At 36.1% G+C, this 20,056-nt stretch overlaps 2 protein-coding genes and 2 pseudogenes across 2 annotated transcripts; 1 reads left to right on the forward strand and 3 right to left on the reverse strand.

Annotated features, from left to right (window-relative positions):
* Positions 1-5,222: 5,222 nt before the first annotated feature.
* On the forward strand, positions 5,223-7,762 carry LOC114531380 (annotated as a pseudogene).
* A 476-nt stretch (positions 7,763-8,238) lies between these two features.
* Positions 8,239-9,601, reverse strand: LOC114531381 (annotated as a pseudogene).
* Positions 9,602-9,830: 229 nt separating this feature from the next.
* Positions 9,831-10,502, reverse strand: LOC114531382. The gene has a single exon (XM_028553003.1). It carries the CDS (start codon positions 10,500-10,502, stop codon positions 9,831-9,833), a length of 672 nt encoding a protein of 223 aa, XP_028408804.1.
* A 5,337-nt stretch (positions 10,503-15,839) lies between these two features.
* LOC114531385 (zinc finger BED domain-containing protein 1-like) lies at positions 15,840-18,241 on the reverse strand. The gene is made up of 4 exons (XM_028553004.1): positions 18,056-18,241; positions 16,755-17,885; positions 16,276-16,698; positions 15,840-15,854 (listed from the first exon to the last, which is right to left on the reverse strand). Exons 1-4 carry the CDS (start codon positions 18,239-18,241, stop codon positions 15,840-15,842), a joined length of 1,755 nt encoding a protein of 584 aa, XP_028408805.1.
* Between the last annotated feature and the right edge of the window lie 1,815 nt (positions 18,242-20,056).

Here is a 20,056-nt window from a genome sequence, read left to right on the forward strand (position 1 = left end):
CATCTTTTAATGCAAGTTCTAACTTGTGAGCAATGCACCAAGTGTAAACTAGCCATGGTGCCCTTTCTTCCAATAGGGCTTTAACCCCATTCTTATTACCGCTATTTACAGAAGCACCATCTGCTCCAAAACCAATTAACTTTGAATATAGTTCACTGGGCAATATACCCAGTGAGGGAAAACTGTCTTTGATTGCAGTCTTTATTCCTTGCGCATCTGCTTTTGGTACATCCTTCAAGTATAGGAAGGTTAGTTTCACTTCAACTTCATCATTCTTGGAATAAGGGTCAAAATATAGTACATACACAACTTCTGTTTCGGTAATAGAGCTGTCCATACTGCCATCGGTTAGAACACTGTAGAATTTTGCTTTTGCAAGGTTTGCTTGAAGCTGTGAAGCAATATATCCCCCGTGAACATCTATAAACTCGCCACACTGTTGCCGAGTAGCATATACATGGCCAACATCGACACCGTGATGTTTCTCCAGCTCAACCAAATTTTCGTAAACAGTGAAAGGAAGTGCCTTTTTGGCGACAAAATATGCAATTTCAAACTTTTTAATTGTCTGTTCTTCTTGAACTTTACTCAAATTAGTAAAACTTTCTGACAGAGTTGGTTGATCTGCGGGCGGTTGAAATGGGTTGTGTAGATTATCAACACGTTTACCACTAGATCTCAAATCGTTGACATATAATCTGTAGGCATGTTGGTGGCATTTTGTTGCCGAATGATCGGAAGCATTCGACAAACGCAGGTTGCAGGTTCCTTTTATCCATGCATCTGAAAAATCTCAATTGTGCTGTATTTGACTTTGAAACTCGGTACAAATTGAGCATTTCATTAGGCTAACATAACCTTTTCCATCGTTTCAACCACACACCTGCATTTGTTTTCACTAAGTCATCGTTTATCCATTTCATTAATGTCTGTGACTTTAATGTTCGCACATTTTTTCTCTCTGTTTTTTTTTGCCCCGGAACTGATTTAGTTGGGTTGTTAGTAGTGGCCGATGTACCAAAAAACAACGTTATTTTTCTTGACATGCTTCGCTTCGTCTGATTTTTAAATAAACAATGGTGCCACGCTTCAATGCCACTCGCATTCTAGCCTCGATCTCGTGAGAAACTCGTGAGAAACTCGCAACATTGTGCGCGGTATTATGCAATCTTCGTCAAATTTTGTCAAAAACTCGATTGCTCTTAAAAACGAGTTAAAAGACGATCGATTTTAATAAGGTTCATTATCCCAAAATGGACAATGATGTTTGCCCAACCATGTACCGGACAAAGTGACCGACGCAATCTAAACGGTTGAAATTGTGGATTTGTACCGGACAATGTCCGTGACCGGCCGCTAATATTCAGGCCTGAATATTTCACCTGTCAATTTCTTGCTTGTGGACATGCAGCTATTAAACCAAATACATCACCTTATTGCAAATGGTAGTAACAAGTTGCCCTATTTTATAAATTATAATTCGGCAAATGGTAGTAACAAGTTACCCTGTTTTATAAATTACAATGCACTATTTTACCTGTCAATTTCTTGCTTGTGAACATGCAGCTATTAAACCAAATACATTACCTTATTGCAAATGGTAGTAACAAGTCGCCCTGTTTTTTAAACTATATCAATTTCTTGCTTGTGGACATGCAGCTATTAAATCAAATGCTTTGGAGTTTAAAAAAAAAGGTTTTATTTGAACATAACTAACAAAACATATGTTTTTAAAAAACAAAACTTTTAACACAAGTGTATTTTAACTGAACAAAAATCTTTAAAATATTGTTCAGATACAGAGATGAGTCCTTTGAAATTGTTATGCTGAAATGTTTGAAACAATTTTGGACTCTTTGTTATATATATGTGACTGTAAACAAGAACAAAGTTCTTTGGTAGCCTTACTGGTAAATGCTACTCATACCTTCCTGGTAACTACTACTGAGCAATACACATTTATATCAATGATGAATGATGGCATTCAATGTCGACTGATTGTCAGGCTGATTACCACAGTGATAAGATATTGTCAACTGATAAATTTAAGCTTTTTGGACCTACAAACTGGTGCTATTATGTCCAGCTAATTGATGCTGATAAGTTATCTGTAATCAACATTGCAAACCACCTGTATCTTCCTAATGGATCAATGAAATCATACTATCATCTTCAGTTATAATGGTGAAACATATTGCCAATAAACTTTGGAAAACAAGTGGTATAATCTTACTGGAACAATAATGTTTAACCTTTATTGACATTACTATAACACTGATTTATAACACTGGTTTATCAACAAAATAGCCAATCTTGTATGTAACAAAGACAGGCTGTTAATCAAGGGATGTCAAAACGAAATAATTTGAAAAAGTCTGAAACCTTGTCTATGGCATTAGAACGGAACATAAGACTAGAAAATAATATTTTATTGCATCAGTTGATATTTACTTGCCACTATAGCAGCTTAATAATGTTTTACAGGCTACCCACATGTACGCATTGCGTACCTATTTTTGAAAATGCCTTACTTTCTCTTTTTCAGTTTTCTGGGACCATGCTGTGTTTGATAGCACAAATGACTTCAGTTGTGGAATAACTTGATAGTTACCATGTCCATGAAGTGCTCGTCTCATATCACCATACTGAAGCTACATATTTTGTATTAGACCTGTTTTATATTATATATTATAAAACTTTTATTTAATGTATTATTATAAAGCTTTTTACGATTTTGCAATCTTCATGAATTTGACGTGAGACAGGGTTTCAGTAACGATCTTTCAAGACACTAACTTTGTGTGTGTCTCTAATAATAGTATAATACAAAATAATGTTCACGTTCAGCACGCACTATCTGTATTTTTTTATTGGTTTTTGTCTGTCCTTAGTATAATTTTTTGTTGAAGTTTTTGTCGGTATTTCTCAGCTTCTTGTCGGTTCTTGTTGGTTTTTGTCGGTAATTAGTATTACCCATAGCAAATTACCGAAAATGGGTTACAATTTTTTATTATCTTGCATAGTATCGGATGTTTATAGTTGATTTATAATGTTTATAGTTTATTTATATTCAGATTCTTTGTATAAATACATGCTAACATGCATAATTTATGGAAAACAACAATATTAATAAAAAATGAAAAGTGAGCGAAAACAGTATATACTTCATAAAACATATTGTCAGTCATTTTCGACATCCTTCGCTCATTCACTTGGGTCGTTTTGTTTGGCTTGATCTTTGTCTTTATTCTCACGATTATCCGTCTTTGCTCATACTTCGAGAGGATAAAGTTTCGTTGTCAGTCGGTTTGTCTTACCTAATGCAGTCCGGATGTTCGCAGCTCGTACATGTCCGTCTCGTTGCCATTCTATGTTTTGCGTGTTTAATGACTCTTTCAATGCTGGTGATTTGAACAGTTTTCTCAATCCTTCAGCCGCTGACAAGTAGATAGAGGCGTTGTCTGACATCATTAAAGTGCCTATATCACCCGTGGAATCTTTATGCATTTGAAAAGTATGTAAAAAGTTAGTTAATACATTAAAAAGTTTTTTAATTTAGTGCAATAATTTTGAAGATACTAGCCTTTAAACTACCTGCCATTCCTGAGACCCAGGCTCCTGTAAACAATAGGCAGTCTCAAATTGAATAGCTGTGTTTAAACCCAGGAGGTTGGGACTCAGGAACCGCAGGTAGTTTAGAGGCTTGTATCTTCGAAATTATTGCACTAAATCAAAAAACTTTTTTAATATGATAAATAACTTTTTAAGTTCTTTTCAAATGCATAAAGATCCCACGAGTGATATAGGCGCTTTAACTTCAATAATGACTTTCTCGCGGCAAAAACTTTGACGATTTGGAGTATGTTTTGTTAAGTATGTTCATAATCGTGCTCCAATCGAGGTCGTTGTTAATTCTAATTGAGGTAATGTCAATCGTTTTAGTGGTGTAACTCGTGACTTAGCCATGGCAAATGATGACTGATTGGCTTCTGAAGATTTCACATATGCTGCGGCTCCGTACGCTTTCAAGCTTGCATCCACGAATATGTGTAGTTCCGTGTCTTCTGGTAAGTTGTTCGATGACAGGGAGTATTGACGGGGTACTTGTACACTGGTACTTGCTTCTAATTCTTTAGCAATATTATTCCATCGTTCTCGCATTTTTGGGGGTAACAGTTCATCCCATTGCAACCCTGTTTTCCATATCTCTTGCATCAAAATCTTCGAATTAATGACTACAGGGTTAAGGAAACCGAGGGGGTCATAGATCTTTGATGATGTGCGCAACACTTCTCGTTTCGTAGTTGGGTCAGCTTGCGATATGGTGACGTTGTTAGAATAAAGAAGGGTGTCATCAGTGGTGTTCCACCTCATTCCAAGGACTTTGGGTTTGGGGTTGTCGTTTAGGAGGTTTTCACCAGCTGCGATAGTTTTGACAGTCTTGTTGTTAGATGACCACAATCTCAAATTGAACCCACCAGGTGACATCAATGTTTGTGCATTTGTGTAAAATGTCATTGCTTCTTCGTTGTTTTGGGCCACAGATCGTCGACATAGATATCTTCATGAATGTGTTCTGCAACATTACCAGAAATTTGCGACAAAATGGCCTCTGACTTTGCTTTTTAATGTATTCATATCGTTCAAAATGGCTGCCTGTTTATTAGGAATTGTATAGGAGAAATAAACATAATCAAAATTTCGATGTTTGTGGTAATATGTGTACAATTTGCCGACCTCTTAATGAAATCAACAACACCCCCTGAATAATGTTGAATATTATTTAACGAAATTGAGTATGCACACGACTCGCAAACTCAAAGTTTATGATAATAGATTTCCCCTATTAAAAACAGACATATTTGCGTTAAAATGCTAAAATCGCCTACCTTCTCTGCCCAACAGCCGATTCCCTAATCGACGAATATCATCTGCCGACCTCTGGTAAAAATCATCCATATAAATTCTACAAATATCACCAAATATAATCCTTTATAAACTGACACACGATCCGCAAAACTTTGTTGAAAATACCAATAATTCATGGTCCAGACAACAACATAATTTAGCGACATGCACAAACGTTTTGTAAACATCTTTTAAGCAAAACTAAAACGACCCTTCGATATATCTCTTCTGGCAGCCATGTTTACATGTGTATTTTTAACCGCTTAACAGTGCCACAGTGGGCTCTTTTCCTTATTTACCCGCGGTTTTTCAAAATGTCGTCAAGGTTGACTTGTCATGAAGACAACAATTTTAAAAGAAATTTGCATATTGTCGAACCTCCTCTTTCATATATCAGGAAGCAGAATGCAAACAGATTTGAAATTGCGTTTGCTGTGGAAATTTCATATATTTTATTGCAATTATGGCATAGTATGGTCAACAGAAAAGATAGCGAAGGTAATTCGTCTGATTATATTGACATGTTGAATAGTTCCATCCCATGCAGATGGTTCCAGATAAGCAGAGCAACTGGGTTTAGAATTAATGGGAGATTTCGACGAGAAGCCGGTGCTGTTGTGGCAAAGTATAAAAATGCTGGAGGTGGGAAAATCAAACAGCTCAATGACAGTATATTTACATTGAGCATTTTAGTGAGTGAATTGGAATCAGTTGGAGAGGTACAAGATGACTTGAATCAAGCTAATATAGAACTGAAGGAGTGGCGGGAAAAATGTGAAGACTTGCAGAAAGAGAAAGAAACTTTACTGAAAGAAATGGCAGAGGCATTAGCCAGGAAAGATGAAGAAATAGAAAGTGCAAATGAACAAGTCTTAAATTACATTGAGAAAATAGCACAGTTGGAAAAATCAAATTTTGTTTTGCCTAATTTTGGTAAAAAAATTAACCAGCTGGGTAAACGACAAAAACTAAGAAGAATAAAGGAATTAAAGGATAGGGCAGACATTGCATTGTGGTTTCTTCAAACCCATGGGTTGGAAGTGTCCTGTCTTAAAATGAAGGAGTCTGAAACAGGAAACGTATTTACATTTGATTATAATGAGAAAATTACTCCAGATGACGATGAAAGCCTTGAAGAGCTTTTATTTTTGCTTGACAAGTTTTGTGCAAGTGATGAACTATATCATGAGCTAACAGTATTCTGCGATGATCTTCCAAGATCATATTTAATTAAACAGAAGCGATCTGACCTTAACAAACTCTGTCATGTCGAAAGTGTCCCAGGCAACTTTCCAGGAGCACAAATTTCATTTTCTACAACACTTAAAGAACACATAAAGCAATTTCTTGAAGATCACCCTGACTATTCACTGAATGAACCAATAAAGGTTAAAATAAGTGGTGACGGAGCGAAAATGTCCCGAACCACTAATTTTATGCTTTTGTCATTTGCATTATTGCAAACTGGTGATCGGTTGATGTCGTCTAAAGGCAACAGAACAATATGCGTAGTTAATGGCCCTGAAAAGTATGACACTTTGAAAGTATCAATGAGAGATGTCCTCAATGATATTAATACAGTTATACAAAATGGCAAAGTAAAGGTAGATGAAAAAGAAGTTAAGATTGAAATGTTTCTAGGGGGGGATTACAAATTCTTGCTCATGATGAATGGGCTAAGTGGTGCATCATCAGATTATGCATGTCTTTGGTGTAAGGTATATAAACTTCACAGGTGGGACATGTCTAAAGATCTTGATTTTTACAATACAGGGTCTGTAAAGAGAACTCTGTTGGAAATAAAAGATTTCCAGACCTCCAAGAAATGTTGCTGTATCAATCCCCCCTTGCTTGACATTGAACTTGATCATGTTATATTGGATGAACTACATTTGTTATTGTAGACAGGCTAACAGAAAATATAATAAATGAAGTCATGCAGAGAGATAGCAAAGCTGATTTCACAAAAAAAAGTGGAGAAGAAAAGGGAATTTACCTCAAACGACTTGTTTCTGTTATTAATGAGCTTGGTATTACTTTTGCAATATGGGAAAAAAGGAATGCGGATGGAAAAGGTAGTGGTAGTTACGACTGGACTAGTCTGGTTGGTTCTGAAAAGAAAAAACTTATCTAACTCCTACCTCTTCAGCTTGAGACAAGGGATATTTTATTTCCAGAAACCAGATCTACCATAGTGAAACTGTGGAGAGATTTTGGCTCTCTCTACAAACTTATAAATACATCTGAGAGGCATGACAACCTTTTTCTCGATGTCTTTCAGCAATCAAAGCAATTTATCGAGTTATTTTGTTCTCTTGGTGGTTCTAGACTTGGGTATAATAAAGCGCGTGTTACACCCTACATGCATTCACTTGCTTACCACGTACCAATATTTATTAGAGATCACATATCGTTCAAGCAATTTACAGGGCAAGGTGTTGAAAGGAACAACGATGATGCAAAAAAGGTATTCTTCCAGAAATTCAACAAGTGGGATGGTGCTAGAGATGTTTTACTATTGGAAGCAAGACAGGAGCTACTTCAGAAATGTGAAAGAAAGAAACGAAAATATGAAAAACAGAACCATGATTATTGGGAAAAAGGAATTGTTGAATCTCGGAAAAAGCGAGTGCGATCCACAAGCAAAGCTATTGAATTGAACAATGAAAATTCAAGTACTGTTTTGAATGCACCACACACTGGTTTGAATGAAGAGCAAACCATTGATTACAAGAAAATGACAGTTAAACAATTAAGGCAAGAAATTAAATCAAAACATTTGCAAGTAAAGGGACTATCCAAATTGAACAAAAATCAACTTATAGATGTTTTAAAGGAATCTCAGACACAGTAAGTGATATATGCTTGACTTAACCCATTAAGCTCCAGAGCTTCCCAATTGACAAATAAAATCATCTGGTGTTCGTCAAGAAAAATATTAGGGTGCACTTGGGCTTAATGGGTTAATAAACTAAGGTATTAGGTATACCTTGGGGTGTATTGAGCACTCTCTTAATAATTATTATTTATGGTCGATTACATGAATATTTCAGCGCAGGCAACAACTTGCCATGCAATTTACAAATGTTCAGTTCAGTTAACTGTATTGGAATTCAGGCCAAGCTGAAATTGAAAACTCCTAATGTAATCCGTATTATTGATAGTAATAGTTTGGCCTAACGAAAGAAGATTCCTTGGTTTAGTTTGTTACAGTAATATTGTAACCAGAAATTTTAGAAGAACATTTTCCCAAATTTATTTTACAACATTTATGTACATTTACAGGTTAACACAACATTTTGTTCAATAGATTTCAAAAACACTTCAGGTTTATGTTTCTGCTATAGAGGCTGCTTTCCTGTTGACAGACATTGATATCTTTTCTAAGGGTATTAGAGGCCCCTTTTCAAGGGCCCCTTTGTTACCAACAATATACGCTTTGGGTGAAATTTTAGTATAGGCTTCAATTTAACTGGAAAATCCACTGCGACACCCTGGCCCAATTCATCTAGATAATAGTCCCAAAATGGAGGCAAGCAGAATCTTGAAAAATCCTCTTTTTCATACAGCATATAGCCAGCACTAGCACTGATCCCCTTATTCCTGAACACATATCTAATGATATCGTTGTCTATTGGAACTTTTGTAATGAAGTTGGCACGGCATGACTTGGACTTCAAAATACCAAGAACAGCTTCGACAAAAGTTGCAGCTGCTGCATCTAACCGAGATTTGGTTATATTTGGTTCGGTGTAACTCCTTAAATAAAAATTGGCATTTTTAGAACAAAATTCAAGCCAAGGCCCAAGTACCGGTACTTTCTCTGAACATCCCAGCGGCATTGCCAGCTTGGATAAGTTAAGGGACATATTCATATATTTGTGTTCACAGACCATAAAAACAATCGATTTTAAAAGAACTTAATAATGCAAAACACAGATAATAAATATGCCCCCCTCACTTATCGAGGTGGCGACACCACAGGAACATCCCAAAGAAACAACTAGAAACATGTATATTGGATGTACATGTATATTTTTTCATTGACCCAAGGCAATTTGTATACTCAAAAACTAAAATTAAGTTTTTGAGAGCGTCAAAGAATCAAAATATATACATACAACCTTCTGAATGTTCAGATTAATTTAGTTGTGGAGACCAAGAGTGACTAAATACTTGCCCTTCTAGTTAATATAAGTCTGAGAGTCAAATATTCTATAAATTGAGCACAAAATCGCAGCATAAATGCAAAATTCATACGATATGAGCATACACTCAATTTGTCCGCTATTCCATCACAGTTTGCACTTACCTAATTGCACAATCATTCAAATGTCCTGCAAGTTCCCAACTACACGTCCACGAAGGCCAGTTCTCCCATTTTACTAAGTATTCATCTCCCTAGCAAGGTAAATGTTTGAAATCCGACGTGATATACAAACACGCAGACGATTTGTACCAAAAAAATTGTGTTTGTATACTGTATATCATATGGCATATGTGTTTATATAAATATAGAAACATTTATAATAATTTAAACAGATTATACCTCTTTCCCTTGCCGTTTAGATATAATTCTCTCCACTTTATAAATTTTCCTCTGCTTGTGAACAGATCGATGGAATAAATCAGAACATAAGTTGTTCAATATTTTACAATCAATATTTGCCCGTGGCCTCTGTTGTTCCGCCATCTTGAAAATTTTGGTTGTTGCGAGCATGCTCGTTAGCGATTTCATGTATCCGCATACTAAAAATTCGCAGGCGCGGAATGTCGCAAATTTCTGGTAATGACTGGGTGATTGAATTGTTTCAAATGTTTATCTAGTGTTGCATTTAGAATAAATGGAGAACTTGTTGCCCCGAATAATACGCGTTAGAATCAATAAACTTCAAAGGCACTATTTGGATCTTTCGGATCGCTCAACCAGAAGAAACAGTAGCGTCGCGATCTTCTTCATTCAGGACAATATTTAGGAATGCCTTTTCGATATCTGCGTATTTCTTTCGATGAAATCTAAGCAATATTAAACTTGGTTGATTTGACGTACTGCAGCTGAAGTTGTACACAACTTGTAGAGGTGTGGTGGATGATTCTTTAAATACGGCGTGATGGGGAAGATAGTGACAGGTTCCATTGTTCATACTGGGGTTTTCAACTTTCTCGATAAAGCCTTGATTGCACTGATTAACAATCACGTTGTTGTACATCATAGGTTTCTCGGGATCAGCAGCTAGTCGCTTCACCATTGATGTCTTTCTTTGTTGTGCAATTCTGACGTTGGATGGTAGTATTGGTTGTTCTGGTTTCCAAGGTAACTTGGCATCATACTTTCCATCTTTCAGAGAAATGGATGTGTCTTGATAATGTAGTAGGAATTCTGAAGTATCATCTTTCTGATCTGACCAAATTCCAATTGAGTCAAGTTCCAAGAAACGCTGGAGTTCAAATTCGACATATTTGCTTGCTGTCATTACATTTAAGATGGTGGCATTTAGTGTGGATGTCTGGTTGATCAATGAAACAGGTCCAGATAGAAGATAACCAAGTTTTGACTTGGCAGCAGTTGGACCAGGGCCTTTATTTTTTTCCATTTTAACAATATTCCAATAATTATCTGCTCGGATCAAGAGAGTGGGGCAGAAATTTGAGGAACTGTCATAACTTCAATTAGAATCTTTTCTCCTGTGGGTGTCTTTACGTTGATGGTACCTACTTCTACTTTTCTGATTGATGTGGTTGACCTACCAAATGTGGAGAGGGCAAGGGTTTCTTCACGCTCGATCGTTAGACCTACATCGTTGGCTAAAGTACTGGTGATAAATGATCGATGGGATTTCAGTTGAGCATAAGCTGGTATGGTGTTTGCAATGACAGTCCTTGTATCAACCCTTTTTACTTACATTGTGATACTACATGATTATCATTAAGGCAGTTGAAACATAGTTTAGAATATTGTACTATGTTGAGTTGTTGTTTCTTATCAGTTACAATGGTGCAGTTAATTGGGTTGTGCGAGCCTTTGCAATAAACACATTCTTGTTTCACTGGGGTTAGTGGTCGATGGTGTGATTTGTATGATGGGTTCTGTGATTGTTCAATTGTGAAGGCTGCTGTGGGTGAATCGGGGAAATAACCATGGTGTTTCTTAAAGGGATTGTTCTCTCCTGCTTCTAATATATTGATTTATCTGCGTAATGCTTTTTTGAGCTCATCAAGTCTCCATTCATCACTGTTGTGTTCTCTAGTAAGTGTCTTAATCAAATCTGATTGTAACTTCTTACGGATTATGGGGACCAAGATGTCCCCATATGCTTCATGCGACTTTCCTAATGCTTCCAGTGCACGGATAAATTTCGATTTTTAAATTTCGATATTGTTAGATGTAGAACTGAGAAAGGCAGAACCTCGTTGAGGTGTAGAGGTCCGATAATATGGAACCAACTTCTCGAAGACATTAAAATAATAATTAGTAAGGATAATTTTAAATCGAAACTCAAGAAAATAGAATTTAGTAATATAAACTTCCTGAAAGAAGCTGCTTTAAATAGTAATAAAAAAGATGATTTTATGTATTATTAATTAATTAATCCTTAGTTATATTTAACATATATTGTAATCTTTAGTTTGGCAGGTCCACATCAGCTTTTAGTTGACGGATACTAACCTGCCTTATCAAATAAATTATGAATGAATGAATGATGTGTGTTTCCAGTGTGTCATAGAAATCCTTTAAGCTTTGTAGTGTACTCGTTGGGCTTTGAGTGTTTAATAGTGCTTGCATGTGTGCGAGTACTCACTGCTCTGTGTTGTTGACTAAATCTTTCTTGTAAGAGTTTAATACTTTCTAGATAGTCAAGGGAAACCCAGCTATTGCTCTCTATGCTTCTCCAGTTAGTTGAGCTTTTTGATGAAATTTTTGGTTAAATAAATCGTTTTTTGTGATTAAGCTCTGCGGGTTCTCTGCCTCTATAATCTCCGTTTCTATATCTCCAGGTTCAGTGATTAATGCAAATATCTTCTCGTCTAGATCTGCAAGTACTTTGCTGATCAAGTTGTTCTAATAGCCCGCTAATAGGGCATTCTGTTCGTTTTGATCACTGACGCTTTCAGATTGTTTTAGCTCCGTTATTCTCTTGAAAAGTTTTGTTAAATGTGGCTTTTGGGCTCTTCAAGATGCCACTAAACGTTGTTGTTCTTCCATCCTGGTCACAGCACCAATATCAGATGTTTATAGTTGATTTATATTCGTATAAATACATGCTAACATGCATATGGGAAAAACATCAATATTAACAAAAAATGGCGTCCAACGGAAAAGCGCGCTAAAACAGTATATACTTTATATAACATATTGTCAGTCATTTTCGACAAATAGCACAAAAAAGGTGGTGAGGTAAGAAATGCTACAAGACAACTTTAAGGTCGGTTTCCACCCCATAAGAGCCGAAATTACCAACAAAGCAGGTATAAACCTTGGAAGAAAGTAATATGGTAACTTTGATAGTGGTAATACGGCAAACAGCCAATTCTATACTCTATATACTAGTCTTACAAACGAGTGTGACTTACTATCCGTAATGGTTAAGATACCAATAAAAAAATAAAGTTTATACATGAGACACAATACTTTTAGCAAGTCAGGGCTCTGACACGGAGCATGAACATAGCTGATGGCCCCAGCATCAGCACATGCAACAGCAACAAAGCATCGTAATAATAAATACATGTGTTTAAATATACAAGGACGACATTTCAACAGCATGAAAGGAAATATGAAACGATATACTACATATACTTACCAAATAGTACAACTTCTGACATTCTTTGAAGAACTTGGTAGGTGTTGTACTTGGATTAGTTCAGAGGAAAACCAAAAAACTATGCTGAATATAAAATTTAAAGCTTTTGTTAAAATGGCCATGTCTATTATGTGTGTCTATTGTCAAAACATTTCTTTCACAGCAAAAAATAAAAAAAATTAACAGCATACTTACTGTAAAAGTTTCAACTTTCACGTAATACTTTTTTCACCTTCTCAAAAGTATCATATTTTTTTATTTACCAATATATTTAAATTATCTAAGCAGTCGCAAGCTATATAGACTCAGGAATTTTTGCTTTGTATCGCAGATGGGAGAAAAGACAATGCTGAAAACCTTTATTCTGGCATGAAAAAGCAGAGGCTTCCCCCGGCTTAGCTGTTTTTCTCAATAGCTTGCCTGCAGCAGCCTCATACGTGGACTATAAAAAATACAAATCATATTTCTGGCATGCCTATGAAAAAACATATTTCTGCCATAAGCAACTTGATTTTCTTATTGAATCTCACAGCCCCCCTGTCCAAAAATGGATGAGGGCAATGAGCTGTGCAGAACCTTGAAGGGAAATAAAGAGGGGAAAATAAAATCAAGCCAAACCATGCCTGTAATATATGGCAGGATGACATAGGGTTTTCATTTCAAATTTTCACCTTCAGTTCTGTGCTCAACTTCCTCAATGTAACACACAAAAAACTCACCTGTTTTTGTGCTGTTATCATTGCTGTCTTTGTCTTAAAAGCATAGTACATCATATAAACCATACAAACCAGGCCCACTATGAAGTAGAGTGGCCAACCATTCATCCTAGTCTTTTAAACATCTGTGTCAATCTAAATGAATAATTTTGGACCATGGTCCTCATCAAGGTTTTCTTTTTGAAAGAGTTTCAAAAGCAGCAACAGGAGTTGCCACTTCAGTGACATATTCAAATGGTGATTTCAATGACAGATTTCATTGAATTCGTCATCACATGACCAATTGTCCACATTAATAACATCTATATGTCAGCACTAGTTCGATATTTTTAAAAAATGTAGAAAGTGCTGTACAAGTAAAAAATTGATTGTGTATTACTTCAAAATACACAATACTAGGTAAAACATGATATCATGCTCTTCAAAGAGGTTTTAGAAGTTAATCCCTTTTAAGCCAAAAAGAAAACTGTCCAGTGAGGACAATTTTCGCAAACTGTCGCTGGCAACCTTGTGCAGTTGGAAGACCCTTCTTTTAAGAAAACACTCTCAAAGCGTTCCGTTCAAGATTGTTGCAGTCTATTGTGTGAAAAACACAAAAAGAGAATTAGGTACAAGATGAAGGCTACAGGGATATCACCAAAATTAACAGAGTTGGATAGTTTGATAGACTAAACTTTGGAAAAAGTGGAGGCAAGCGAAGAGTTGAGAGGATCACAAAGTAGGAAAATATTCATAGTTCATTAAGTACAATGGTTACATTAGTATGCATGTGTATTTTAATACCACGCATGTCAAATTAGGCATCGTATCCATTTATAATTATAATGGGAAATTTGCAGCTTCATAGCTTGATTAACATTAACCCTAGGTTAATTTTTAACCACTGTTTGAGGGTAGTACCCTCACTAAAGTTGACAGTAGGCTTGAGAGAAGTCATAAACAACTGTCATTTTATTTTTAGATGAAGTACAGAAATAAAAAAGTTGAGGAAGATCAGAAAAATGCTGTAGACATTCAAAAAAAAGCAAAAAAAGTTTAGGTCATGAAAAAGTTTGGAGAGACCAAAAAGAGAAAAATTGATGAGGGAGAAATTGAAGAGAAGGCGTAGAATATCTGGTTCTGATACATTACAGCTCATAAGGGGACAGTCAGAAAATGAAATGAAAATAAGTGAGAGGGAACTGGAATCGGAAAGGGAGAAACAGAACAGGGAGCAGGAGTAGCACAACGAATTTAAAGAGACAATGGCTCAGCAAATGGCTCAACAACAACAGCAAAACAATTTAATGCTGTCAATTCTTGAGAAGAAGTCATCATAACATTCTGATTTTAATTGCACATTTCAATACTGAATACCATGAACCTCTTTTATGTAACTCAGAGGTTTATGGTTTTAGGTGGTCCATAGTTTTGTAGTGGGAGGGTTTGGAAAACCGGCAAACTTCAAAGTGACTATTTGATACTTGAACTCGAAGAAAGACATCACGTGACAGTCAAGGAGCATACATTTTAATTTTGTAGTATAATTTTATGTTGCTGATCAGAAAATTTTGATTTTTTCGATAGTTTTACAACAATTTCATAAATATTGCATTTTTGTTGTACTTTACTTATGCGAAAGGCAACGTTTGAGACCTTTTTATGTGCTATTGGTCCAGCTGCTTCCGCTATATATAGTATCGACGGGGTGCCAGCTATCGTATTTCAAGTCACAAATATATTTAGTGAACCTTCAGACAGCGATACTCTTTGAATAAAACTAAGTATTGGAAACATGGATATAGATGATGAGTACGAATCTGAGTTTCTTGTTAGCCTTTGCTCTGATTTCGAGCAAACTGTGGCACTTCTCCAGATGGATATTCAGGAGGTTCAATCCAAAGTTGAACACTCGCTTGAAGAGGTAATAGAAATGGTATAGTCATACGGTAGTTACGCTTCATACCGTTAGTATCTCTAAAACCTTAATTGTTGTTACACCTTTCCCTCCATGTTGAAGGAAAGAAGCAGTTTCCTTGCAATTTCTGCGAGAAAGTGTGCAAATCAAAAGGTGGCTTAACGAAGCACCAGTGGAGTAAACACGTTGAACAAGTGGGTGAGAGTTCATCTAGAGAAAGGTCAAGATGACCAAGGAATATCAAAGGTATAGTTCTTATTTTAGATTGCTAAAATCACAAGTATTTTGCCAGTCCTGTAACCTTTTTTATTTCATTGTTAACTAGATTTTAGGAGGAGATGTCCCTGTTACCTTACGAATATGGACCATTATCTTACCTTAGCACACATTCATTTTACCAAAAAACCCCCAAAAACTGGTTGTACCTAAACTGGTAACATATTTTTAAACACAACAACATGTTACTGTATCTGGCCAACACTCCAACTCTCCAAGATAAGTTACAAAAACTAAATGCTACAACATCACCACCTAATATGAATGGTTTATCAATTTTACAATTAAAAAGATGCTAATCAAATTAGGCATTTTGAAATTGCCCAAGCATATGAATGACCTAAATTTTCTGATAATGGATATATGAGGTATCAGTACTATCTTAAGTTATCACATGCAAACTGATTAAACCAATGTTGAAATAGTAGTGGTGGGCGATACTGGGAATTTTGATGTTGATACCGGTTACTTTTACCTCGATACCACTGTTTCGATACGATATTCGATACCGATACTCAAAATTGTATATAAATGTATAGCGAAATTTCAATATAGTAAATTCAACTCAAATGATATTTTTCAACTCAAGTATATACATAAATGGTAAACTTCTGTTCAAAAATGTCAAGTGGAAAGAATTAAATGTTTTTTGGTTTAAAAAGAGAAACATATTTACATTCTTAGGTTTCAAACAACTTCGCTTATGTGAAACCAACTCTCCAGCTTTTAAAAAGAGTCTTTCGGAGGGGACAGATGTAGCTGTTATGCACAAGTATTTTTTCGCCAACTTGTTCAAATTTGGGTAATACTTGTTATTTTCAAGCCACCAGTTCAGTGGGCTATTTTCTCTTTTGACTAATGTTTCATCAAAATATTGTGTACTTTCTAATGTAGCATCAGCTCTGACATTTCTCTCATTTGATGAATTTGATACTCGCAAATCGAATTCCTGCCATAATACATTAGTGCTAGTGGTTGGCTTTGGTGTAGCAGCTTCACCTGACATATCTTCTTGATGTTCTTCTGATGATGCTAAATTTGCTAATTCCTGAACTAATGACTGGACTCCTTGTGTTTCTCCACGATTTCGAAACGCAATCTTTTTTAGACGCGGATCAAGTAGTGTGCCAAAGTTTCATTGCCTTCTATGTTAACAAAGCGACGCTGCATTTGAGCAATCAATCCTTGCTTCAAAGGAATTTCCAAAGGACTCTTTAATGTTAGTAGTTGCAGGGATCTTGACATTGGGATTATTTTTGAAACAGACACAAACTTATCAGCGCTCATCTCTGTTGTTGCGGCTTCAAAAGGTCTCAAAATTTCAACTGCCTTCTTAAGTAGCTCTAGATCATCTCCTGAAAGACACATCTCACTCTTGCTGCTAAGACAGAGGGTAGTGGTAACTGCGTCATGCTGCTCAATGATTCTTTCTAACATATAAAATGTAGAATTCCACCGTGTATCCACATCTTGGATCAGCTTCTTTTCTGGCACTCCCAGTTGTTTCTGAATCTCATTCAACTTGTTGGAGGCTTTACAACTGTGGTGGAAAAATGTGACAATATTTTTACATTTTGTCTTCAGAGCAGACACTTGCGGATCAGATTCAGGAGCACCCTTGGCAATCAAATTAAGGGTGTGTGCAAAACACGGGATGTGCTTCCAACCTGTAAGCCTGGCAGCAACCACCGCATTTGCTGCACTATCAGTCACTAATGCAATGACTTTTTCTGACACATCCCATTCACTGGCAATTCTGATCAACTCAGCAGCAATATTTTGTGCAGTGTGACTGACATTAAGATGAAAAGTTTCCAGTACAAAGGCTTTCATTTGCCAAGACTGATCAATAAAATGGCAGGTCACAGTCATGTAACCCTGGCTGCTTCTAGATGTCCATATATCAGTAGTTAAGCAAACAGCTGATGCATTGTGTAGCTCATCCTTCACTTTCCTCACAACATCATCATATTTAAGAGGGATTTTTTTTATCAGATTTCTTCGGCTGGGCAACTGATATTTTGGATCCAATAAATGAACAAACTTATTAAATCCCTTGTCTTCCACAACAGTACTGGGTTGCATATCAGTTGCTATCATCTCTACAAGAGCTTCATCAAGCTTTTTCTGATGCACATTAGATGAAGCATATTTCTGACCTCTGCCAAATGCTTCTTGAAGTGTGGGTTGGACAGACACTTTACGCTTTTTCTTATTTTCTTCCTCTTGCTGAATTCTTCGATTTTCAAGGATTTTATATTCAGCTGGATGGTTAACCATAAGGTGCTAGAATAACAATGTGAACAATGTTTGAAAGTTAAAACTTTACAGCTGATCTCTTAAAGTTGTACACTTTTAAAGTATTAAAATTTCATCTTAAAATATATTCGCATACAATTACCATATGAAAGTAGAATGCAAAATTTGCATTGCAAATTAGTATTAAAATTTAATACCTTTGCCAGGTTTGAAGTGTTACTGAGATGCTTCACAATCTTTTTGCATAATGAACACTTTAAATCTCCATCCTTGTCTAGTTTCTCAAAATAATCCCAAACAGGACTACGAATACGACGTTTAGCAGGATTATGACTGCTTTCACAAGTGATTACAGTGCCATCAGTGTGCACGTCGCTCGCCATGTTTTTCAACTTAGCATTCCCTTGTATCCTTGTAGGCACCAATGATACCCCCAAAATTCCCCATTAACCCTCGCCTACCAATTGTTCCTCATGAGTCCCTTTTAGTCGCAATCCGGTTATGCAAGAGTTCAGTGACTAAAAGTTTTAGTCACTGAACTCTTGTACAACCGGACTGTGATTAACAGGGGGACTTATCTAAAACTCAAAATTTCGTAACACGTGACAAGTATTGAAATTGTCGATACTTGAAAATACTTATCCATACCAATACAATACTTGAAAATATCGAAGTTATCAATATTTTTTCGATATATCGCCCACCACTATGAAATAGGTAACAATAAACAGATAGATACAAAGATGTTCTGAGTTGCAAAAGACTATAAATTATACAAAAATATGTGTTTGAAAATGCCATATCATACAAATCAAATATATTTCCAACTGATGGAAGAGGGGTGACCATGGTTCCTCTTGGCAAAATTAATGTGTTCGAACATGTGTGAGCTGTTGGCATTGTTTTCTTGTCCTGACCTTCTCTTATGGCTTCACCACTTAGATTACCTAAAAATTTGAAACATCAAACATAATAATCAATTTAAACCCATTGCCAGCTAGAGCTTTCCCATGATGAGTAAAATCGTCTGGCTTTAAACAGAGTAAAATGACAATGGGTTAAGGCAGTTATTCAATAACTCAACACAGTTATCCAATAACGCAAGAGCGTGTAACCATTTTATTACCTGCATATGTTTTGCATCCAACTCACTGTTATTCACAGCAACAAAGTCAATTGATGGCTCCTTTGCAAATCCCAACACAGGCCCTTCGCTAGCCCCAGTGACAAATTCCAATATGTTTTCAAGGTTTACAACTCTTCTTCCACTAGACACTTCTCTCACATACTTTACAAACTTTACATACAAAGCCTTTTCATGAGCAAAACTATTAGCCCCATCCTCGAAAATGATGGCTTCAAGAGAAATAGTAGTTTGGGAACTGTTATTCTGGCAAATGCAGATGGTCTAAAGAGGTACAAGAGCAAAGGAAACTTCTTACCAATTCATTGGATACCAAAAGTATCCATTCCTCTTTTTAGCTCAAGAATACAAGGAGGCAATTGCACATCGTCACTGAAGAATACTTGCTGTAAAATTTCTTCAGGCATATACACAGGCAGCTGGCCATTTTGTAGAAGTGCTATATTAGCCAACATAAAATAGTCTTTTGACAAATGTTCTTTAACAACACTAATCGTAACCACTCCTTACCTGGGTCACCATTATCGGTAGCTTGTTCACCATAAAACTGCACTTCAAATTTTACACTTGGATCAGTAACATTTTTAAGTTAATCAAATGGTGTCTGAAGAATGTCATCTCTGTCTACAGTAATGAAGTTTGTCTCACCATCAAGATTTACTGAAGAGTCGTTTATATCCAGTGGCCTGCCTTTAACTATCTTCTTCTGGAGATATAGAAGCATTTCTGCTGGTTCACTGATACTCAATGGCAACTCATTCACAACTTTATCAAAAAAGTCAGGTGGTCCTTTAAATGTTTGTTCTACAACTTCCACATGCGATACTAAAGTTGGAGATTTTTAGTGCTCTGCAGATGGGGCTTCATCTCAAGTATCAGATTACCTCAGGCTCAGGTTTTGCAGTGGTTTCTACACTAGGCAATACTTCTGGTAGATCTGAGTCAGAATTATTTTCAAGTACATATTCACAATACTTTCGTATCGTTATATACAGAAGTCCTTGTCCTGTAAGTTTCTTCATCAAAATTATATTTGATATATTTACTTACTCAA

Source organism: Dendronephthya gigantea, unplaced genomic scaffold (assembly GCF_004324835.1).
Source record: "Dendronephthya gigantea isolate DGI-Jeju-01 unplaced genomic scaffold, DenGig_1.0 000071F, whole genome shotgun sequence".
Taxonomy (NCBI): domain Eukaryota; kingdom Metazoa; phylum Cnidaria; class Anthozoa; order Malacalcyonacea; family Nephtheidae; genus Dendronephthya; species Dendronephthya gigantea.